The sequence below is a fragment of the Pundamilia nyererei genome, unplaced genomic scaffold, assembly GCF_000239375.1.
Source record: "Pundamilia nyererei isolate P.nyererei 1_Seehausen unplaced genomic scaffold, PunNye1.0 scaffold00032, whole genome shotgun sequence".
Classification (NCBI taxonomy): domain Eukaryota; kingdom Metazoa; phylum Chordata; class Actinopteri; order Cichliformes; family Cichlidae; genus Pundamilia; species Pundamilia nyererei.
Genome location: NW_005187433.1, coordinates 3,896,047 through 3,918,808, shown reverse-complemented (window position 1 = coordinate 3,918,808; position 22,762 = coordinate 3,896,047). Strand labels below are relative to the sequence as shown.

At 40.2% G+C, this 22,762-nt stretch overlaps 3 protein-coding genes across 4 annotated transcripts in view; 1 reads left to right on the top strand and 2 right to left on the bottom strand.

Annotated features, from left to right (window-relative positions):
• Nucleotides 1–516, bottom strand: part of npdc1a (neural proliferation, differentiation and control, 1a) — a 21,059-nt gene extending 20,543 nt beyond the window's left edge. The window contains exon 1 of the mRNA XM_005729303.1: nucleotides 180–516. Within this exon, the coding sequence (XP_005729360.1) occupies nucleotides 180–291 (112 nt within the window). The 5' untranslated portion in view covers nucleotides 292–516. The remainder of the gene's footprint in view (nucleotides 1–179) is intronic.
• A 3,486-nt stretch (nucleotides 517–4,002) lies between these two features.
• LOC102202558 (ER degradation-enhancing alpha-mannosidase-like protein 3) lies at nucleotides 4,003–16,383 on the bottom strand. 2 transcript variants are annotated; one of them, XM_005729302.1, is made up of 21 exons: nucleotides 16,321–16,383; nucleotides 15,275–15,726; nucleotides 15,123–15,168; nucleotides 14,414–14,514; nucleotides 13,175–13,214; nucleotides 12,969–13,081; nucleotides 12,629–12,782; nucleotides 12,342–12,476; nucleotides 12,125–12,230; nucleotides 11,911–12,008; nucleotides 11,675–11,800; nucleotides 11,497–11,580; nucleotides 11,314–11,397; nucleotides 11,002–11,126; nucleotides 10,680–10,845; nucleotides 8,923–9,080; nucleotides 8,714–8,831; nucleotides 7,721–7,894; nucleotides 7,310–7,475; nucleotides 7,003–7,194; nucleotides 4,003–5,912 (listed from the first exon to the last, which is right to left on the bottom strand). In XM_005729302.1, the coding sequence occupies exons 2-21, from the start codon at nucleotides 15,439–15,441 to the stop codon at nucleotides 5,692–5,694; spliced, it is 2,574 nt and encodes an 857-aa protein (XP_005729359.1). In that variant the 5' UTR covers nucleotides 15,442–15,726; nucleotides 16,321–16,383; the 3' UTR covers nucleotides 4,003–5,691. The 2 variants fall into 2 exon arrangements, with proteins under 2 accessions (XP_005729359.1, XP_005729358.1); XM_005729301.1 differs by lacking the exon at nucleotides 16,321–16,383 and adding an exon at nucleotides 15,854–16,160.
• Nucleotides 16,384–17,717: 1,334 nt separating this feature from the next.
• LOC102202277 (annexin A3-like) overlaps nucleotides 17,718–22,762 on the top strand; it is an 8,288-nt gene continuing 3,243 nt past the window's right edge. Inside the window, exons 1-10 of the mRNA XM_005729300.2 lie at nucleotides 17,718–17,825; nucleotides 18,187–18,226; nucleotides 18,314–18,361; nucleotides 18,455–18,542; nucleotides 19,344–19,438; nucleotides 19,562–19,675; nucleotides 21,009–21,099; nucleotides 21,227–21,306; nucleotides 21,637–21,693; nucleotides 22,056–22,149. Coding sequence (XP_005729357.1) covers nucleotides 18,215–18,226; nucleotides 18,314–18,361; nucleotides 18,455–18,542; nucleotides 19,344–19,438; nucleotides 19,562–19,675; nucleotides 21,009–21,099; nucleotides 21,227–21,306; nucleotides 21,637–21,693; nucleotides 22,056–22,149 — 679 coding nt within the window. The 5' untranslated portion in view covers nucleotides 17,718–17,825; nucleotides 18,187–18,214. The remainder of the gene's footprint in view (nucleotides 17,826–18,186; nucleotides 18,227–18,313; nucleotides 18,362–18,454; nucleotides 18,543–19,343; nucleotides 19,439–19,561; nucleotides 19,676–21,008; nucleotides 21,100–21,226; nucleotides 21,307–21,636; nucleotides 21,694–22,055; nucleotides 22,150–22,762) is intronic.

Sequence of the window (22,762 nt, the reverse complement as noted above, 5' to 3'; positions counted from 1 at the left end):
ACCAAAAATTAAAGTGTGAACAAATCACACTTGTATAGTTGCACATCTCTTCCCCGCGTTAATAACAAAAGCTCTTTGGTGACACGTCCTAGTAGCGTTAATTGGAGCGACAGACAGTCGCGCTACAGCTGAAAACAAGCTCAGGCCACGGATGTTAAGGTGTCCCGTTGGGGATTTACCTGGCAGTCTAGCGCTGACGGGGATGACACAGAGGAGGACCGCGGAGAGCAGCGGCAGCAGCAGCGAGGCCCGGCGCCTGCGCCCGCACCGCGGGCTGGAGAACAGCAGCATCCTTGGGTCTTTTCGGGGACGTTGAACCGCAGACGGGGACGGGGTTTGTTGTCATTCCCCCATCACTTCTTCTTCTTCTTCTTTTTTAAGGTTTTTGTTCTCTGATGCAGGAGAGCTTCAGCGCAATGAGCCTACAGCGATAAGCCGAGCACGTCGCACCGAAGTGCAGTCACACACACACTGCGCACCGTAATCCTTACAGTGCTAAAGATAGCGGAGCTTCAGGCAGGGGAGGGGAGGGTATGTGTTTGACGTGCTGCCTTCAGGGCCTTCTCGGAAACTTACAGATAAAAATACAGACTCCCCTTGACACGTTTACAGTTTGAACATATTTGTTTTCTTTTTTCATCACAGCTATAATTATGCAGACAGTGAGAGGCTGCTAATTCACTTCAAATACATTTTAATTGTTTGTTATTGAAAGTCATTTGAAATCAATTTAGTTTCTCTTATTTTAGCCAAAATGAGGTCCACCTAAGCAAAAGTAAGTTGACATTTTAGCTTAAAAGCTTTTCTATGGACAGATGTTGGTCAGGTTTTCATTAGTTAAGCTGAAGAGGTCTACAGTATAATATTTCGCTTTCTGTATTGTCATAAGGACGAAACAATATGATTTTTTTTATGACTTTACAAAAATATTGGGACCTAATTTCACAAGTTTCTTGAAAAGGAAAAGCTGCCTTCACTGGTGCTCAAATTCTTCTAGTTTCAAATGCTCCAGTCAAACAGGAGAAATGAAAACGTGTCAGGGTATCATGTTAAATGTATAGGTTAAATACGTGTGACAGATAAAGCCTTTTATAAATGATGGAAAATTCCTAACCTAACCTCAATCATCGTGATGTCTTAAATCTTAAATCACAGATTTCCCACATGCACCTGTGATATTATCTTAACTAACTTCATTGCCGTGATAGCCAGGACATTAATTTAAAAAGAAAATGCGTGTACTGAATCATCCGAAGTTATACAGAGATATTTCTACCACCAGATCGAGATCGTGTCTGATCAGATTCCCACTTGCACTTGAATGCAACAGTTTACCGAGGGATTACAATCAGGATACCACGTAAACGCGTACGTGAGGTTTGACGTCGTGGAAGAACCGGTTTAATAATGTGATCTTCTTGGTTTGATGGTTTTCATGCAGCTGGATAGAGTCGTGTATTCATGAAAAACTCCTAGTCTTATTTTAATGCGGATAACTGTTCACAGTCATAGTCTACGCATTGCTATTCTTTTTTTAAAATTATTATTATTCTTGTTTATCAATTTTTTCCTCTTCCTAGCAGTACAGATATGATCCAAATGCAGATAGCTGCAAAGGGAGACAGCTGAGGAGCAACAGGTAGCAGCAGGTGGAGGTAAAATGATCTCCAGCTGTATTTTTAAGATGTATAGATAGACATCGAATAGACAAACTCTTTTTTCCATTGTTGTCCCTCCTGTCTGCCAAAGCCATTATTGTTATTTCCCAAACACAGACCAAATGGCGAATAGCAGCTGGGGGCTGTTTGCTTGCTTAGTGCTGAAAGACCATTGCCAAACAAAGAGCGGAATTTAGGTCAGCAAGGATCTTTAGCTGTCCGGTTCAAAGTAAGTCCTCAAACCGGACTACTAGTAGCTCACAGTCTTCCTGTACAAAAAGAAAGAGAGCGTATCGCCTACACCCTCTGTCAGTTCAAATGTTTTACATATCAGGACATAATAAAAAAATTATCTAGTCTTTAGCAGCTCTTAAAGTTAAGTAAGTGCAACCTGAAATGAACAGGCGAACATGGCATTACACACATAGTACCCATGACATATGAAGCAATGGTTTTCTCTGTGGAGAAGTTCTCACCCACTCTTTCATATAAAATTTGCTTCACGGTTTCATTTATGTAGAGCTCGATTCCCGCCACAGTGTTTCAGTCAGGCTGAGGCCTGGGCTTTGACTGGGCCACAGCAACACCTTGATTCTTTTCTTTTTCAGCCATTCTGTTGTAGATTTGCTGTGTGATCAATACTGACCAAGCTTCAGCTGCTGGTCAGAAGGGCTCACAATCGACTCTAGAATCTAGAGCAGTGACTGCGCGGTGTCTGGGTCCTGTGGCTGTAAAACAAGCCCAGATCATTACCTCTCTGCCAGCGTATTTCACAGTTGGTGCAAGTTGTTTGTGCTGATATGCATTATGGTCAGGCTGCTCTTTACCCTCATAATTCCTATAAAAGCAGTTTGGGTCGACTTAATTTTTCACACTGCTTCTGCATTATGGCTTAACTGTTATAAAATAAATAATGACAAAGTGTCTTATATCAGGGCAGCATGTTCTCCTTGGGTCTGCGTGGGTTCCCTCCAGGTACTCTGCTTCCTCCCACAGTACAAGAACATGCAGTTAGTGGAGTGAGGTTAATTGGGGAAGCTAAATTGCCCAAAGTGTGAATGTGAGTGTGAATGGTTATCTCTGCGTTAGCCGTGTGACAGACTGGTGACCGGTCCAGGATGTACTCCACCTCTCACCCCAGAGGGGATAGGCTCCAGCCCCCTACAACCCTTAATTGGATAAGCAAAGTGGAAAGATGGATGGATGCTATAATATGTCATGTTTGCCACTTCATATGAGGTTGTATTTATCTAACTGTAAGGTCTGATAAAGACCAGATTCCTGTCCTGATATGTAAAACCCTTGTACTTTCTTTTTACTATGACTATACACGCACTTAAAAAAAGCTGTGTAATCAAATGGATTTGTGGTATACTGTATTTTGTGACACACACACACACAAAACCCCCCAACATGTCATTTGTCTTGCAGTAAATTAGATTGCTCTAGGACTACCACTCAACAATTACAACCTCTTTATTCTAAAAGCTGTCCAGAGTCCTTACATGGTGGTGCTTTTTGTGGGTGAAACAGCATCAGCAGCACTATTATAACTGATGTCATCGCAGGCATCATCGTTCTTGCCACGTAGTCCTCTGGAACAAAAACGTGTCAAGGTCTGTCTCATTTTTCCCGGACAAAGGTAGTCAGACAGCATTCTTTTTTTTTGAAAAGCTCACAACCCGCTGCAGTGCTGTGGCACGGATGTGATGCATGTGGGTTTTGGAGGCAACTGATGTTATGTGTCTTTTCTGTTGAGCTCAAACTGTACATAAAATATATACATAAAGAAGTTATTTTGCTCTTGCACAATATTTCTAATAAATTTTTTAAAAATTCATAAAATTACAAAGATGTGTGTACTTAATATGAAATGTGTTACAATCAAATTGCATTTCCAACCTGTGTACACGGCACATTACTTTAAACTACTTTTAAAGGGAAAACTAATCACAAAAGGTCTTTAACCAGATAAATACGTCAGTATGAAGTGAGAAATAAAGTATCAGAAAGACTACGCTGGATGATTAATCACAAAAGCCTACTACAGGCAAATGGCAACCACATCCTTTAACCTATGACCTCATAGGAAACCATAACTGCCACTGATGATAAAAATGCAGAGTAATGGGAAAAAAAAAACAAAAAAAAAAAAACATAGATGGGTTGATTGGGTTAGGAATTATGATTTTTAATTTACTGACAAATGTGTCTAAGTTTATGTCCTGGAAAGTGATTTCAGATAATCTCTCTTTTGGCACTTTATGAGCTGCAGGACACAATCCAACAAAAACCTCAGAGTTGCAGAAGAAGCATGAAAATCATTTAAAAGAAGAACAATCCATTTTTTGGTGCATGGTCCTTTTATCTGCATGAACATTTACATACACAGTCCTGAGGTAAACAGGTTGGCACAGCCTTATAAAAGACCAAACAAATATCTGACTTCAAATCAGCTCAGCAGCATCAGGAAAGGGTGCACTTTACAGTTAGGTAAGGAACAAATGACAGCTCACATTTCCATGTTACACAAAAGTTAAAAATCAAGCAAACTACTATTAGTGTGGATGAAATAGTTATGCAGTGTTTTGAGTTTTAATCCAAAGTTATAACAAGTAAACCTAATGCTGTAAAACAGGTGAGTATGCAAGGAGTGTGTGAGAGTCAGAACCCCAGCTTGTAAATTTATGCAAAATGCATCCACTATAGATTTCAGTCACACGCTGGCATAAATGTGTAGGATTCAGTTGGTCTTTTCTTCTCTGGTAAATGTTAGATGATCCAAAAACCTCACCAAAATTTCACCCAATCCACTTATTCATAAACGTGACAATTTGCAGTGTTTTGAAAGGAGCATTGCAAAAAAAAAAAAAAATTGGCATTTAAAGGAAGATACAAACAATCAATTGTTACACAGTGAAAATGCAATGAAAAATAACCATAATGAGTTATTACATTTGACCATAAACAAATGTAATAATAGGATGATTCTTTTTTTCCCAATTTTCCACAAGTCTCAAAGTGCAAAGCAGCCTCAACAATCCTTGACGCTGCACCTGAAACCAGGGGTGTCTGCTTGCAAGAAAACCGCCTCTGATCACAGCTTCAGTGTTTCTAAGAAAACGTGAGTTACAACTTAACCGTGTGGCTATTTTTGGGTTAGAAAGCTGAACTTTAAAAGATTCATGACGGTAAATCGTACCGATTTTCTGAATTTGTAAAGATGGATACGTTTTTGCCTTGTGACGTTTTAACCGAGATGCCTTCAAGGGTTTTTTTTTAGTCATTACACATACACACACATACACAGTCACAGACACTGCTCACATAGTAGCAAAAAAGCAGAGCACGCACAGGCGCACACGCACACAAACACACACGCACTCTTCATCAATGCAAACTGTATTCACTCTTAAAATTCCCTGAAGTGATTTCCAGTAAGAAAGAAAATAGTTTTTAAATTAACCCAACTTCCTGTTCTTCAACAGCCAGCATTACATTACCGAGAAGCTCTGGTAGCTAACACCACCTACTGGCCATGTAATATTCTACTCTCTATCAATGAATGCCTAAACAGTACTTGTTAAAGTGAAAAGGTGCAATATATACTAAAAATGCACTGCATTGCATAACAACCGTAGCTGAGGACATTTTTGGACCCTTATCTACAGTTTCCTCTGGATGTACTTCATATGGGCCCACAGGAGCAAAAACTACAGGTTAGGTTTAGGTTTACACATTAACAGCCTATCCTTTTAGATTTATATTACTAAGTTTAGTCTCATGAGATCAGAAGCCACACCTCAACCACCATTTCCTGTACCACATGGAGCAGAATCTGCAAATCTTTGACTGAAAGGTAAATATAGACCCTTCAAGACAGGCGTAAACATGCCAGTTGTGTCACTGAGGGCTCCCTGTGCTGTAGGGCAGTGAGGGGCTCTGAGGCACACTCCATCCAGAACCTGACAAGATACCAGTGGCAGCAAAGTTCGGGATCAGCACAGCTCATGGATTTGTGTTTGGTCTGACATTAAGAGTCTGGGATTTGAGAGGGTTGAGTCCTGTCACTGTCCTCTGTGCATGACTGCTGCTGTTTTTCTCTCAGTTCTTCTACTCCCTCGTCCTTAAGAAGCACCTCGTCATTCTCCAAGACAAACTCCAGGGTGCGCCCGCTAGCTGCTCCCCCCTCCATCTCCCCCTCCTCTGCCAGGCGGAGTTTTAGGTTCATGCTGACGTGTTTCTCCATTTTATCTGTAGTACGAGGACAGACAACGACACACGTAAACAGGAGAAGAGCTCACATCTGCAGCACAAACGACGTTTTTCCATATCATTTCATTTTGTCCTCAACTTCAATTCCATTTTTATATTACCCTGAATTAAAAACAACTGAAATAGTGAATCTGCACTTTGCTACCAAGTAAAACAATAATAAAATGATGATAGCTATATGTTCTGGGTAAATTTGGGACCAACAGCTATGTCAAATCCACAAGAAAATACATTGTTGTATGCTACATAAAGTTTGATTTCTGTATTATGTCAGAGGAACCATGACGCACAACATATCCTGTGTAGTTAAAACATCTATTAAAGGACAGAAGCACAAAGGCCTTCCTAACCTTTACAGTGTCTTTTAGACACTATTTGATCAAGTATATATCTGGTGATATTCTATATTTTTCACCTTTCAACAAACATTAAATATATAAAATCAATAAAAATGGTAAGTGACAGATGATAGTGAGTATTTTCTGTGAGGCAGACACTTTTTCACGTCTATTGTTAACACATTGGTGAGTCACATCACAGAGATTATACACCCAGCATTATCTTTACTACTCTTCACTGCATGAATTCTGAAAACAATGCTATCTAATTTTCTTCCTAACCTTTACAGTGACTTTTATAAAACATATGATTAAGTATAAATCTGATGGGTCTACATCCTTTTTGTTTCCAACAAACATTAAAAATCTGAATAATATTTTCCTTTGATTCTGTAGACCCTATTAGGGGGTCACAAGCTAGTGTATACCTGGTGTTAGATAAACGGGAGGGCAGCGGGTGTAAAATCTGTGCCAAAATCTATCCACTGTGGCTCCCCCACAGGATATTAGAGACCTATCACCGGTACCACATGAATTCTAAAAATAGTCACCGACTCCCAGCCAGCTTTGAACAGGGTTCATGCCAAATTATCCAAGAGACTCAAAAAGTTGGACAGCATTAAAAAAAAAAGACCAACCAAACTATAATGTCATTTTTTAACTGTTCATGGGATTTGCTGACAATAGCATAAACATATTATATCTAATCTAATCTTCCTCCTGATGCTCACCACGTCCGAGCTGCCTCTCTTTGGGCAGCAGCAGCACATCCACATTGTGATGTTTCTCCAGGGCAGCTGTGAGCACGGCACCCTCACGGCTGAACAGGAAGACTAAAGGCAGGGTGATGTCTTCAGTGGAGTCGCCATCTCCAACCATCTGGAAGAGAGGGGTTTCCTCGCTGTTGCTTCCTTCACGGTGGTCTGAGGAACAAAGGCGTTTGCTGAGCTCATGAACATCTTTGAAGTCCACTCATTCTAAACTTTGAGAAATACTATAAGAGCAAATGATTTCAGCTCAACTGGTAATGACTCTCACCTATGAAAATAGCTCCTATGGCTCCTGCCTTCTGTAGCCAACGAGCCTTTGCAGCAAACATGCAGTCACCTCTTAGTGCCAGAGCGATGTGGCCTTTTAGGCCCGCTGCATTGTCTATGGGTCCACATGCAGTGTAGGGGGAAGCTCTCACTATGCTTCCCTTCACCTGCAGCACAAGAGTTTGTTTTAATGTGATTTTGTCTTTGCACGTTAGAGAAAAGAACTAAACAAGACCAAGAGAACAAAAATGCATACATAAATGATTAATTTTAATTAGTAGTTCATATTATATCAATTATCTCAGATTGTAATCTATTCAAACACATTGTTGCAATGAAACACATGTTTCTGTCTTTGTTCCTGAAAGCTACACTAGCTTTGACACCGATACCATGTGGTGTGTTATCTCACCCCATGCTCCTGCTTGGTGAGGTCCATCCCAAATTTGGCAGGTCCTGCAGTGAGGACCGTCCTTCCCAGAAATGGTGGGGATATGAGCTGAACGACATGAGGCACCACAACCTCCTCCTCTGGTGCCTGGCTCAATTCTGCTACAAGTTTTACCCGGTAAACTCCTTTATGCTCCTGCAGACATCATTATTTAGAGACCCAATTGAAAACAAGAGCTGGTCAGGTCAGCCATTCCCAAAGTCAAGAGTGCTGCAGCACACTTAAAAACCAGAAATACCCATGTGGCACCAGCCAATCTTCACTCTAATCAAAATACAAGACAAACTGATGGATTTCCCTGAACATTTAATTAAGAAAAAAAAAGAAAAACACACGCACACACAAACAACACAGACTGTTGGCTATAAATTGCTAATGCTACCCAGTCATATGCAAAATGTTAAGGAGTGTGACTCCACTACCACTGGTACACAAACATCAACACAAGAGCAGTAAATTTAGGTTAGTGTAATGAGTAATAACACAACCTAACCACCTCCTATTAACATTTTTAATTAGGTTGTAGTACCTATACAACTGGCACATACTTTGGGAATCAGTGGGTTGGACCATTAAAATACATAACTTCACATTTAAACTAAATCTCAGGCAGATTTTGCTTTAAAAGAGTGGACCGTTATAAGACAAGTATAACAAACTAGATAACTATAATGGAAGAAAATATACTCGTTGAGCCGCAGAGTTTGGACAGTGCCTCCTGGTGGAGTATGAAAATACTGCAGCTGGAGCACTAATTCATTTACAATAATAAACTAAATCAATTTGAATTTAATTTGTTTTACCAATGGCATTAAATATTGAAAAGAAGTATTGTATAAAAAATGGCTGTGGAATTTTAAAAAATTACATGTAATTGTATATTTTCGGACGTATTTTTGACCCTGAACTCATCATTTCAGTTCATATTTGGAGTGCAAAGTAATCAGTGTATACCTTAAGCCTTCCAGTGTCTCCCATATTGGCTTCGTTCAGTGGAGTGAGAGAAATGCCCATGCTTTTAAAGAACTCCACTGGCTCCATGCCATTATCGTGGAGTGGAAGTTCAATTTCCCTGCAAAGTATGAAGGCAGTCAGGTAAACAACTTCACAAATCCACCAGAGAATTTACTCTGGAATCAAAAGTCTCTTGCAGCTGGACACACCTGATGGGTAAAGGGTGGAAAGCTCGTCCCACCCCAGTGAGGTACTTGTAGCCGTCCCTAATGGTTTTGGCAAATGACGGGTTGTTTGGGAATAACGTCTCAGTGCTGGGACAGGAGTGTGTAAACAGATCTTCTTCTTGAGAAATACGAACAGTCTCCTGAAGAACAAGACACACCTTTAAATAAGTATGTACCTACTATACAACTATGCCAGTGAGTTTTGCTGTTAACTTCTAAATATACAGCACTGTCATATAAGTGAGACTTACAATAATTACAATATTCACTAAATTAAGATCACCTTCCTTCTCTATTACAAACCCAAACCTTTGTACTAAAAAACAAAACAAAGTTTGAGATAAATTGGACTGGTGGCATGCTGCCATCCTCATTTTCTTCAAATTTCTGTTATCACAATATCAGTATTAGCACTGTCAGATTTAGTAACAATTTGACAGTGCTAATGTGAGACATACAAACAAACCAGGTAGCACTGTTTCTGACCTCCTTTTTGCCTCAATTCTTCATGGCACTCATTCAATTAGGTGCTGGAAACTTTTCTCAGAGATCTGGGGCCAAATTGACATGATAGTATCACACAATTACAACAGATCCGTTGTCTGCACATTGTGAGACTATTATATTATCTTATGCCACGTTAGACCCCTAATTAAAGATTGTGAAATTATTATGTAGTTTTAGTTTGCATTATTCTCCTGACTTAGAAGAAGGTGATAACTATTACAGTTATTAAACTGATTTGTATTACATTAAGCTGCTGATCTATTGTGAATGAATGATATTGTTTTCTGATGCATTATACTGCTGAGGTATAAGAAATACTGTTTTCAGAGAGTCATGGCCTTATTCGTCTGATTAGAAAAGAACAGAACATACTGCACAGGAAGCCAAGGTCATAACTTAGACTCACTGAGAGAGAGAAAGAATGTGGATGTTTAGCTTTTATGACTAGGTGGAGGGGGGCTGAAGCTATAAGAATCTGAGGAACGCTCAGACACTTCGAGATCAGGCGGACACCCTCCCGCGCTCATCTCCCCTCCGGATGGTTTATGCTCATAAAGTGTTGAATTGTGTGGAATAAAAGATTGTTGATTGAGCATTTATACACCGAGTATTTACCTTCCTTCAGCCCAAAGATCAAAAGAATTGGGAGGATTTAACAACATCAATGATGCAAATCTCTGGTTCCACCACATCCCAGAGGTGCTTTTGATTGAGATCTGGTGACTTCGGAGGAGTTTTGAAAACCGAGAACTCATTCCAGTTTCAGGTGATCTGAGCTTTGTGACATGGTGTGTTATCCTGCTGAAGGCAGCCATCAGAAGGTGGGTACAACCTTGCTCCATTTGAGTTCAAGAAGACAGTCGAGAACAGGTCTACGTGACTAAATCTGCATACAACCCTGGAAGTGATTCTCAGCAGTACGTGTTGACTATAGACAAGAGTACGAGTACCCGGTGGTGAAGATATTAAGAAGGTCACGTAGGCAACTGCAGCCTGGAATATCCACAAGCAACCAGCTGTCAGCTTCAAAAGCATTTCCAATGGGCACTTCACTTTGTGGACGCAGCTTTAATGAATTGAGTTGTTGACATGTGATTGCCTGATTAGATATCCATGTTAAAAAGCAATTTGACAGGTGGACCTAACAGAGTGGTTGGTATACACAAGCTTGTATAGAAAATAGAGGAAGATAACATTTGCACTGGTGTTTGTGACAAAGTGAGCGCTCTCACCGTATCGTTTCCTGGACAAGGTGGCTGAGTGGTGGAGAGAGATATAGGCAGGAGGTGAGCCTCTGTAGTGAAAATGTAGCCGTCCATATCAATTGGCAGGTGACTCTTCTCAGAAAACATTAGGTACAGGTATTTAAACATCTCAGCCAGAAAGAACGAGTCCATCCTAAACACAGAAAAGCCCACATATATAGAAGAAAGAAAGAAAAAAATCAGAAGGAGAAAAGAAAATGGTCACATCTGTTTCTGATACTTAAGGTTACACTTAGGTTACACTTTTCAGTTTTTAAATGTTCAGAACAGAGTTCGCCTCACACAGTACCTGTCTTCATGTGTCCCTGTGCGGACATCTTGCACAGCAGCAAACCCGCAAGGCACTCTGGCATAGGCATTGAGCTTTTCCACTATGGATTGTCCCACTCTGAGGTAGTAGGGGTCACCAGTGGCCTGCACACATCAAAATATAATCTTACCTACATGTCCTACAGGATAAGCTCTTCATATCCTTAAAAGGAATAAAATACTTGTATAAATTTGCCAACTTTTAACAAAGTTGAACCTTTACAACCAAAGAAAATGCAATATATTTACTCAGCGACACTGGTAGTGACAGAGATTAAACATACAGGGTTACCTTATAGAGGTAGTAGGTGCTTTCTGCAAACTCTGGTCTCAGTAGGTGTTGACCCCAATGAACTCTGAACTCTGTAGTGAAAGCCTTCAGTGAGATGAACAAAAAACAAAAGAGGTTAGTACCACTTTTCTTGACTGCTGAAATGTTCTGGGATACAGAGGAATACAAATACTGAGTCATTACCTCTGGAAGAAACTTGTGCTGTTTGGTTACTTGGTAAAGCATTTCATGAGTTTCAATGGCTGGTTTCAGATCCCCTCGCAAAACCTATATAAGCAAAAGCAGGACTTTAGAAACTTTAAACAACAAACTCTTTCACTATTAAAAGAGTCAATATGATTAACTGAGCACATCTTAAGACCTGCAGGCCAGGGAAGAATGCCAGGAGAGAGTCCATCCAGCTTCGCACACTCACTGTGGGGTTGTGCATGTGTACATTGAGCAGCAGGGGAGGCTGACTGATGTACTTCATAATGGCACTGTAGTGCTGTAGAGGAAAAACCAAGAAACACAAATAATTACTGTAGTGTTTTCAGCTCAAACACTATAATATGACAGACTGTGTGAGACAATGATGTTACAGCAAGGAATGCTTACAACGTTGAACCTGTCCAGAAAGACATTGTCTCCCAGAAGAATGTACGCCTTCATCAGGTATTCATAGTATGAATCGATGCCAGCGCCAACTCCACTGTCTGCAAACACAGAAGCCACAAGACTCAGTAAGGCTCGATTTGCACTGCTTGTGTGAGAACCTGCATGATTCCAGTGCTGTTGATGTTTGTGTATCTTTGTGTTTAAACTGCCTCACCCCTCCGGACCCATTCTCCATTGTGGATATTGATGACAGTCCCCACCAAGTCACTTCCCCTCTGTCGCCTCTCCCAGAGGACATCCAGAGCTTTCCTTGCATGTTCCTGTAAAAGTATTACATGCTTAAACTCTTTGAGGTGAAAACTACACTCAGCTATAATTCCTAACATGAAAAAGTAAAAAAAAGAAAAAAAGAAGGAAGAATAAGGTAATACCTCAAACACAGAGTTTCCTGACAGCCTGCTGAGGGCAGCGAATTCCAGGATCATTGTTCCTGCACATGCTGTGCAGGTGTCGGACTCGGTGCCTGTCCGGGAAAGTGGGTTTAGGACACCGTAGCGCAGATTTACCTGGTGAGCCAAATACAGCGAAAATTATATCAGTTACTGTGCAAAATGAGGAACACGTTTGTCGTTTATTAGTGCCTAATTTTGAAGAACTAGATAGCATATAATGAATCTGCAATAAGGTTTGTGATATTTAACAATAAAATAAGCACTACCTTAGGATAGGGAAGGCCACTTGTGGTGTTAAAGGCAGGCAGTAATCGATGGCCCAGCTCTTTGGCCATATGTAGGAGCTCGTCACGATACCATTGCATCCTCTCCCCACGTTGCCGTAGGAGGTCAGCCATCACATGGCCCCCTAAAAGCCCACTGGGAAGAAGAAATACTCAGGATATTTCTTTCCAGTGACAATAAAACGATGTACTGATGTAAAAAAATACTACAATTGGAATAATGAGCCAAGAAAAAAAGCACTTCAAATAAAGCCGTTAATACAAATCTAAGGAAAATAACAAAGGCTGTATAATATATTATATATATACATAAGATTCATACCCTAAAACTCTGATATTGGTCTCAAACACTGACACCACCACATCGTTGTCGAGGCGTACATCACTCACAGCCTTCTTCACTGCCTCCTCAAACTCATCAAGCTTGTTTAAAACCTGTTTAAAATTCATGCGAGCGAAAGAAATAATTGTTCAAAAACACAAGCTAAGCAATATTGTTTTTTTATGAGAGGAAAATCAAATACTTACCACCAGGGTGTCAAGGGTGTCAATCAGAGTGAGAGAAAACCTAAAAAGATTGTTGAAACGAATATTATGACATGTCGATAGCTAGCAGAGTGCAGCATAGCTGGTGTCCTACTTTCCACTGATTCAGTTAAATTTGTAATGACTCATGCTGAGTCTGAAGCTAAATGTTACATTATAAAACACGTGTTGTACATAGATCTGTGTATGGCACTTCAAGATGCCGATTTAATGCCTTCCTGTTGGTTTTATTGCTTAAACTGGCGGCTCATTCAGCATCTCTGAATACTAGGGTATTTTTGAAGAGAATAGCAGGGCAAGACTATAGTTCCTGTCTTCTTTAAGGATGCAAAATCATTCTCAGAAGCATTAGACCAGGTATGTTGACCCAGGGTGATATGTAAAACCTGCAGGACACCGACCCTTGAGGCCTGGAGTTGGACACCCCTGCATTAGACAAATTAGACTTGGCATGCAAAACATTTTGCACCCTTGTCAAAAATTCCTTACTGTGACTACTTCAGCAAGCAGGAGATGAAATGATCTCTAAATGGCTTCAAATTGAAAATTAAACATACTTTTCATAGAATTTTAAGCACGGTGAGTATCACTTTTGCCCTGTCGATTTTAGGAGTGAAAGAAAGTTTACAAAAGAGATCTTAGCTGTCAGATAACTTCTAGATATCATGTAGCTTGATACAGCTACATCCTGTTCAGAGTCATTTTTAGAAAAGTATTGGTGATACACATTTTATAAATACTTTCATTTTATTTGTAAAGTGGGGGTAAAAGTGTTTCCACAAAGCTCTTTTCTCAAACAACAGGAATGGTGCCGGTCAAGTTGTGGTCTGGAAAAGCAAAAGAATTCCTGCAAAAAAATACTCACAGGATTCCTAGAAAGCCGAATCAAAATTGTTCTATGACTGCAAAAGACCTTCAGGAAGATTTATCAGGGTTCTTATCATGCAGGGTAGACAACGCCCCCCCCCTTCCCCTCTCTGTTATCTTGTTGTCCTTTCAGAACCTCAGCAGATAAGAGATGATGAAGTAATCTTGCTCAAAATATCAAAAATATCTCATCTCTTACTTTATGCCGTTTGGAAATCAGGTCATCTTTTATCTGCTAATCTTAAACTGCTCACACTCAAACCTTTGCTGCAATACTTTGGTCTGGCTGCTGCTTGAAGGAATTTAAATGTATATGCTTTTCATGCTCCAAATGTCAATTAACGATTTACTTACTTCCCCAAGGAGTCATCTATGTCCCCTCTGTTGGGCTCCAGGCCACGCACTCTCCCTCTGCAGCTTAGAGGCATCAGCTCATCGGCTGGATAGGCATATTTCTACAACAGAAACAAACATTTGCCTCCATGCTTTCATTATCATTTCACATAAAATGTTTCATTGAGGAAGGATGGGTGGAGATCAATAGCTTATACACCTCCCACTTCACCTGGCACATACAGTGTTAGTTCTCACTCAACAATGTCCCTTAAGTTTTCCATCTAAACATTCAAACTATTAGCGGACTCAGTTGAAGAAATCTTTGACAGTTTAACTAAGGAATGTACTTGTTTAAACTCCTTGTAGTGATAATTTTGCGTCTTTATCGCCCTTTTACATGCAATAATCAGTTAAACATTAGCTGCTCTACCTATATTAAATATGCACTTAGATTAATTTATGTTAGGTCACAAGGACATCTACTTTTTACTTCTACCACACACACTTTAGGTCGTGCATGCCTCTTTGTCCAACTCTGGTTATCCTATAAAGGCACAGGTGAGTCTGACCCTCTCCAGCATTACTAACAGCAACCTCAACCAACATGCTTGCTTGCATGCACGTTTCCAATTGGAAGCAACTGACTCGTCTTTTCTCTGGACTGTTGCGAAAAGCAAACATAAACTTACTGGTAATTACAATTATTATGCTGTAACGAACACCTTACCATGTAACTGCCATAAGCGTGATCAAACATTTCAACAATCTGGTCCCTGCACAGAAGAAAAACAAACCGGGTAAAGACGCAAAAGTTAAATGCTTTCAATAATTTTACAAAAGCGCACTCACTGTTTATATGTCTATGTGAACATTCATCACCTGATTGCGCCCTTTTCCTCGGGTGTCATATTCTGGCTCTCTTGACATTTTCCCCAGCAGAAAAGACTAACGACCAGGAGAGTTTTCCACATCATCCCTGTGGTAGAAGCAGAGCCCGATTCCCAGCACTGTTTGTTTCCAGTTGTCCTCATGTAGCTTTGCATCATGATAAACTTTTAACAGGGACAAACAAAGCTCCTGCTCTCCGTCCAGCGCCCACACAAAGTCAAACAGTGGAGCTGGCACAGCTGTCCTCCTTTAGAGTCCAGGTCATCTTCTCAGAGAAATGGCTCTGAGATGCCGACGTTAGCTACCTCCAAGTTCCATGTCCGTATTTACAACCCGGTTTCTCTGTAGTTCATCCTGTGTTGTTACAACCATCACATGCCCTCAGAGCACCCCAGATGACCGGTGTTCATGTAAACAAGGGACAGCAAGTGACGTTAGCTTCCCTGTAAAGGAAAAACGAGAGTAAGCACGAAGCCCTGGTTAAGCGCAGAAAGACCGAACAGGTTTAGTAGTGCACTTCTTTTTAAAGGCGGTAGTCTGGAAAAAATAAAATAAATATTAAGACGTTACCAAAGTGATGTCACAGTGAAATGGAGTGGCTAATTCTCGCTAGCCATGATACTACTGGGAGGTTCCTTGTTGCTAGTCGGCTATCCAGCCGCTAGTTCGGCAAAGCTATTTAGTGAGCTAATGAGGTCGCTCGTTAAAAAATAAAAGTGAAACAGGCCAAAACATACTCTGGGATTAAGAACGAATGCTCCAGTCGCCGTATTAAATGAAAACGAGTGCTCAAACAGCTTTTCTTAAGGGCCGCTGACACGTCTCCAAGTGTCACTATAGTACTGAGCTGTCAGAGAGCTGACAGGCTTAGTCGCTACCCGGCTATAGTGGGTAAATTTCTCCCCGAGTTTAGCTCTCAGGATAAGTTGGTGCCACGTAGAGCATCTGTTTTCCTTTCGCCCACCTCTATTTCCTCTAGTTCATCGGGTTATAGTTAAGATTTCAGAAGGATAAAAATAAGATTATGTTTCACTCACCATGTAACAGAGGTCAGATTGCTATAACAGCAATCTTCCTTAAAGGCTTTAATTAGGGCGAAACAGCAACCTCACAAGGTAGGCGGTGTCAGCGAGGAGGCCTTTTGTAACGTCCCAAAGACTTTGATGTATTTACGTTTATATAAATTCACACTTATCAGAAAAATAGATCGATGCACCATGCAAAAGGAAGGAAGTAAAAATCATGAGATTTTACATTTCCACGGGAATTACTTAGAGCTCATGGTGGAAAATATAATCTAGATTATATTTTAAAAAAAACAAAGCACCCAAGATCCATCCAGGAAATGCAGCCTAATGCCTGCTTTTTTCATGGTCCCTTTCCTAATAAGGTCTGTAGTGTCTCCAGTTTACCGAAAGATGTCGCAGCTGTCTCCTTTCCTTTTCTTATCAGCCTACTTCCACACATCACCTGGAATTTACGCATTTTTTATTCATATAGACATCTGACCACAGGATGTTTCCATGCATTAGCTGTTGCTGCTATATAATCTCACTTAAATCAGCAGTCCCGTTTTCATAGTGGCACACTCTCCTGACAGTTGTGGATGCATAAACCCGCCTGGTGCGCCTCAGGAGGCAGGGCATCTTTGAATTTGGGCTAGGCTGAACTAAGCCCACGTGCTCCTCTCTGTTTTGCTTAATAATAAAACATATGGTTTCGCGTGCCTCATATTTACTAGGTAAATACATTTGCGTGCATAATTTAATTTTAGCTGTGCTGAAAGAATATTGAATATTAAGGATGTAGGCTAGATAAACATCTGTAATCTCATTAGGCTGCTTAGGAAATTATGCGATAAGGCCAAAGCACATATTCATCCTGTCACATTTCCTTCCTCCTTCTCTCTGACTCATGTTTTTACCCTGCCATGGACTTTAGACCTGCTAAAAAGTTTGTTAGATTGGATTAAAAAATGTAACTAAATATATTTACTCAAATGGACATTACTTTAGAAGTCGTACTTCATATTTTCTCACTGTTTTAACTCTACTATCCCCCCTATTTGATCCGTTTATTTGCTTTGGGCTTAACGAGTACACAGATCTAATCAACACATACTTGTTAGAAAACGTAACGACATATATTTTAATCATACTTATGGGAAATTTACATAGATATAAAATCAAAGAGAGGATCTGCAAATTACTGCCTATAGATAATAGATGTTTAAATACACCTATTACTACCATCGAAGTAAAAGCTCTATATTGGTACTAAATGGAATCCAAAATATTTCAGAAATGCAGTTAGTTCGGCTGTTGCGCAAAGTCGTCAGCCTGTCGTAATCTCTCTTGCTTTATTTCTGTGGTAACTGTACTCTTACTCTGCAGGAGTGAGGAGTTCATGAGAGACGTACTCTGTGATTCACTGTACTCCAGCCCACAGTGGGCGTTGCTTATCAACCCCTTTGAAAGGTGTGGCGACTTTTTACGCGTTTGTGAAATTCGTTCTCAGACTTCAATCTTCTCCTTGTTTCTTGGTAAGACGAAAAAGAACACATTTTTAAAACTTTTATCAGCTTCCTGGATGTGCGTGTTGTTGTTGTTTTTTTTAAAGGAAATTTGCTCTTTAGATATGCCTCGTCTACATTCGGATCTTACTTGTTTGCGTTTCTGTAGTTCCTTTTGCGCACGTTCTCTCGACTTTAGTTAGTTTTGTATTATTGTACCCTACAGATTTGTTTGTGATGCCACATCAATGCCCTTAAAAGCGCTGCCCTGATTAGATGGAATGGCGATCTGCAGCTAGAAAAAAATCCATTAAAGCATGAGTCAGCTCTTAAGATGCTACATTACAACACAATTGTGGTGCTAATAGTGTATTTTCTTTCTTCTCTGTAGTGTAAAACGCCTCCCTTAAACCACCAGAATGTCTGTTTGGGTAAGTACTTCTACATAGATGTCTGTTTGTATCCGTGTAGGCTCAAAATATGAGAAAATGAAGGTGGTCACCCTCTCTGTGTTTCAGGATGACTTGGACCTGCTCTTAGACAACCCCTCTTCACTGACTGTGACAGTAAGTACAACCTGCTCTTCTTTTATAGCATGATACATGGTACAGTTATTACCTGTGGATTAGTTTTCACTGGCATGCATCTGTGTCTATCAGTCCAGTGCAAGAGGAACTGTGAAGGACAAGGCAAATTTCAAAGTGGATGAAGATGTGTCTGCTCTCAGGAAGGCCATAGAGGGCCTTGGTAAGCTAATGGTTTACCATCATTGATATATTTTTATAGATATATATCTGACTGATATGTAAAGCACTTCGGCAAATGTGCTCATGTGCCTTTTTATTGCAGTATAAAGGTATAAAGCAAGGTGAACTCATTCACATATACACTCAGGTACTTTATTAATCTAAAAGAAAAGTAGCCATACATTCAAGTTCAAAATGGAGTGGATGAACCATTAGGGAAATCTTTATCTGTTATCCAGTTCAAATAGCAGCAAGAGTGCTAAGGGAGGTTTACAGGATGGTAGTGAGACCTGCTATGTTGTATGGTTTGGAGACAGAGGCACTGTCCAAAAGACAGGAGGCTGAGCTGGAAGTGTCAGAGCTGAAAATGCTCAGATTTTCTTGGGAGTGACCAGGATGGACTCTCTTAAGAAAATAGAAATGATTACAACAGAAGGACAGCTCAGTTTGAGATGTTTGGAGACAAAGTTAGAGAGGCAAGGCTGAGATGGTTTGGACACGTGCAGAGGATGCTGAAGATGGAGCTCCCAGCAAGGAGGCAAAGAGGAAGGTTCATAGATGAATTGAAGGAGGACATACAGAGAGTTGGTGTGAGAGAGGAGGATGCTAGCGACATGGTGAGATGGAAGCAAATGATCTGCTTTGAGCAGCTGAAAGAAGGAGATCCAGTTCAGTTCACTCTCACCATACAATAGGAGGTTGATAATAGACATGAAGTAAAATGACAATTTGATGAAAGTTCTACACTTTTTTAAAAAAATTGAAAGAATTAAAAGTTCGCTTGGTGTTGTTTTCTTCAAAGGTACAACAGAAAAGACTCTGATTGATGTGTTGACCCAAAGAAGCAGTGCTCAGCGTCAGCTCATCGCCAAGGCTTATGAGAAAGCCACAGGAAGGGTATATAAATACACTTGCCTGTTTAATTTTCAAGCTTTTTCTTTCTTTGCTGTTGACACAGACAAAGGCCAAATTGAGTTTGTCATTATTGGTGCAGGACTTGATTTTATTCCTCCCAATTAGACATTAATAGATGACCTGAAGGGTGACACTCGTGGAGACTTTGAAGACGTGTTAGTAGCCTTGGTAACGCCTCCTGCTCTCTATGACTGCCAGGAAGTCATCAAAGCTATGAAGGTAAGACTTTGTTAAACTAAGATAATTTGAATCATGTTTTTAAAACAACTTTCTAAAAGGTGACTTACTCAGTGATTGAAGAAATAAGTTACAAAAAGAATTTCTAAATTTGACGTGCACTATAATTTGTTCGCTAAAGATTTGTTTGGATTGAGTATAATGTTAAACTTAATGCTAAATGTAAAGAATATTAAAGAAAGAAGATCTATTGGAGATTACAGCCCGGTTTTAATTAAATGGCAATGGTAAATAGCCTGCATTTGTATAGCGCTTTTCTAATCCATAGGACCCCAAAGCGCTTTACACTACATTCAGTCATTCATTCACACACTGGCGATGGCAAGCTACATTGTAGCCACAGCTGCCCTGGGACGCACTGCCAGACGCAGGCGCCACTGCCAGACGCAGGCGCCACCGGGCCCTCTAACCACCACCAGTAGGCAAACATGGGGTTAGTATCTTGCCCAAGGATATTTGGCATGCAGCTAGGATGCAGCCTGGGATCGAACCACCAACCTTCTGATTAGTGGCTGACCTGCTCTGCCACCTGAGCTACAGCCACCCCAGTGGAGAAAAGGCTGAACAAGTGACGACTTTTAAGGGGTTCACTTTGATTGCCAGTTACAGCGGCTTCATCATGTGGAGCATGTGTGTGCACAAATTAGTCAGTGCTTTAAGAAGGCTTAGTGTCCATGGAGTGGATAAATATTGTGTCGCTCTTCCATAGGGCAACTATTGACTCTAATATCCGTTATGGTATTACTGGTTTGGCAATCTTTCAGTCAAGCTCAGATCCCAAATTCAACATTTGATTTAAAGGGCTGATAACTGGGATGCTGTCTTCATCTACCCTCCTGAAGATATTTGAAGAGTCTGTGTAAAACAGGGTTTGAAAATTAAGGAAAAAATTACATCCTTTATAATGAGGATGACTAGATGCCCTCAGGAAAAAGGTTCAGGGTACCAATCCGTGAGTTTAAAAGGTTTACGTTTTCTCTAGTGCCATTATCAGTCAAATTATTGTTTGGTAGTAGGTGAAATTGTAAATGAGTGTTTGGCGTTTATTTGTGTGGGTGTGTGTGTGTTATCTTACATGATATGTTCCACTCACTTGTCCAAGGAAATTTCTTCTAAGTAGACAATAAATGCTAATCTAATCTAATTTTGCTATACTTATGGTTTGGACTTTAAACAACAGTTCCCTATGATATTTTTTTATTTATACAGCACATGTCAACATCGGGTTCATAAGAGCCTGATCTTCAGATTTATTAAACTGTATTGTTTTGACATTATCATTTATTTATTCATTTGTATATCCTTGTGCATACAGGGTGCAGGGACCACAGAAAGCACTCTGACAGAAATATTTGCTTCGAGATCCAACAAGCAGATCCGAGAACTGTCTGAAGCATACCTAGCAAGTAGGACATTTTAACACACAGTGTTTCAACTATATCTGATGAAACTGAAATCATAAATGAGTTGGCAGCTGTTTGTGATGTACTACGGTATTGTGAAATTGTCATGTATTCCGCTGTCTCACTGGAGAAACGGGAAGAGCGATGATTCACGACCTGCAGTCGGAGGTATCTGGAGATTATGGAAAAGCACTGCTGATCTTGGCCGAGGTATAGCACATGAAATTACAGCAGATGACATAACATTCCCAACAAATAAGAACCACAACCACATTGAAATTTACTGCAGTCAGCAGGTGTGTAGTGAGTGTTTATGTTTTAGAAATATACTCTTAAAGCACCTTGATTTCTTCATATCCAAATACTGATTGTAGGAAGAAATGCAGGAAATACAAATAATGTCCTGTGTGAGCTAAATGAGTTGCGCCATTTTTAAGTTACATTGTTTATTTAGAATATTGAATTGTGAGGATATCATTATAGCCTATTTCAAAGTTTCTTTTTTTTCTCTTCGCCTCACAAACCCGTCCTCCCTCACAGGGGAAGAGAGATGAGACCACCAGCGTGGATGCTGCCAAAGCAAAAGCTGATGCTAAGGTACACTCTTTTACGTTTGGTTCATTTGTATATAAACACTTGCTTTTCAAACTGAGGTAACTTTTGTGTTACTGCAGTACAAACATTTTAAATAGCAGCTTTCTCTTTCACATTTTTAGGTTAATTCATTCAGAGTTTGGTGGCATCGCTCATCTCAGCTAACGCACCTTGCTGGGTGATGCAAGTTTCAACCTGCACCTATGTTGAAAGCATGTTGAAATTTTCTCATGTTGGATTCAGTTAATCTAGTGTGCTTGCGTTGAACTTTGACTCTGTGTGTTTGTGTTTCTTTCTTTTTTACTTTTTCTTTTTTTAGTGTAGTCCAACAATATTATACTCATACCTTTTCTGAATCCATGCAGGCCTTGTATGAAGCAGGAGAGAAGAAGTGGGGAACCGACGAGGGGAAGTTTATTGACATCCTGTGCCACAGAAGTGTTCCCCAGCTCAGGCAAAGTGAGTTGATCCCTGACCTATCATTCATCCTGTGGATAAATAGCATCTTAGAAATAGTACTAAGAGTTTACAGCCGTGCTTGCAACTCTCTGAGGCTGTTTATCAAGAGCAACATGCTAACATGCTCACCTTGACAGTGCAAGTATGCCATTTAAAACTAAGAAAGCTAAGGCTGATGGAAGCGTATTTGGTTAGTAGATTTTCAGTCAAATGCCATGGTGACACTGAAAGGCATTTAATCAGGATTTATTCTCACTGACACCTGATCAAAAACATTATAGATAGACTCCATTAGTTGAGGCAGTATCTATGTGATCGAGTTCAAGACACAAAAACCCAAAGATGCAATCTCATGATGGTGCAATAAGCAAAGTCATTCATCTTCTGTGGGCTCTTGAAGTTAACTTATAATGCTTTTTTTTTTTTTTTTTTTTAAATTTTCTGCTTTGGGACGCTCTAATTGGTTTGTTTCAGACACTTTTTTCTAACTCTTGGCTTTGTATTATGCTAGTGAGAGGGGATATTCTTATTCATTCAGGGCCATCTAAGGTACTTGCTGTCACCACAGCAGATCCAGACAGTTTAAACTTTCTACAGGGAGTGCAGAATTATT

Coding starts and splice junctions, on each gene's coding strand:
- LOC102202558 (XM_005729302.1), bottom strand. CDS start 15,441: ATGATGCAAAGCTACATGAGGACAACTGGAAACAAACAGTGCTGGGAA. Junction 14,515..15,122: donor ACGCTTATGGCAGTTACATG/GTAAGGTGTTCG, acceptor TTTCTGTTGTAG/AAATATGCCTATCCAGCCGA. Junction 7,195..7,309: donor CATAGGAGCTATTTTCATAG/GTGAGAGTCATT, acceptor TTTGTTCCTCAG/ACCACCGTGAAGGAAGCAAC.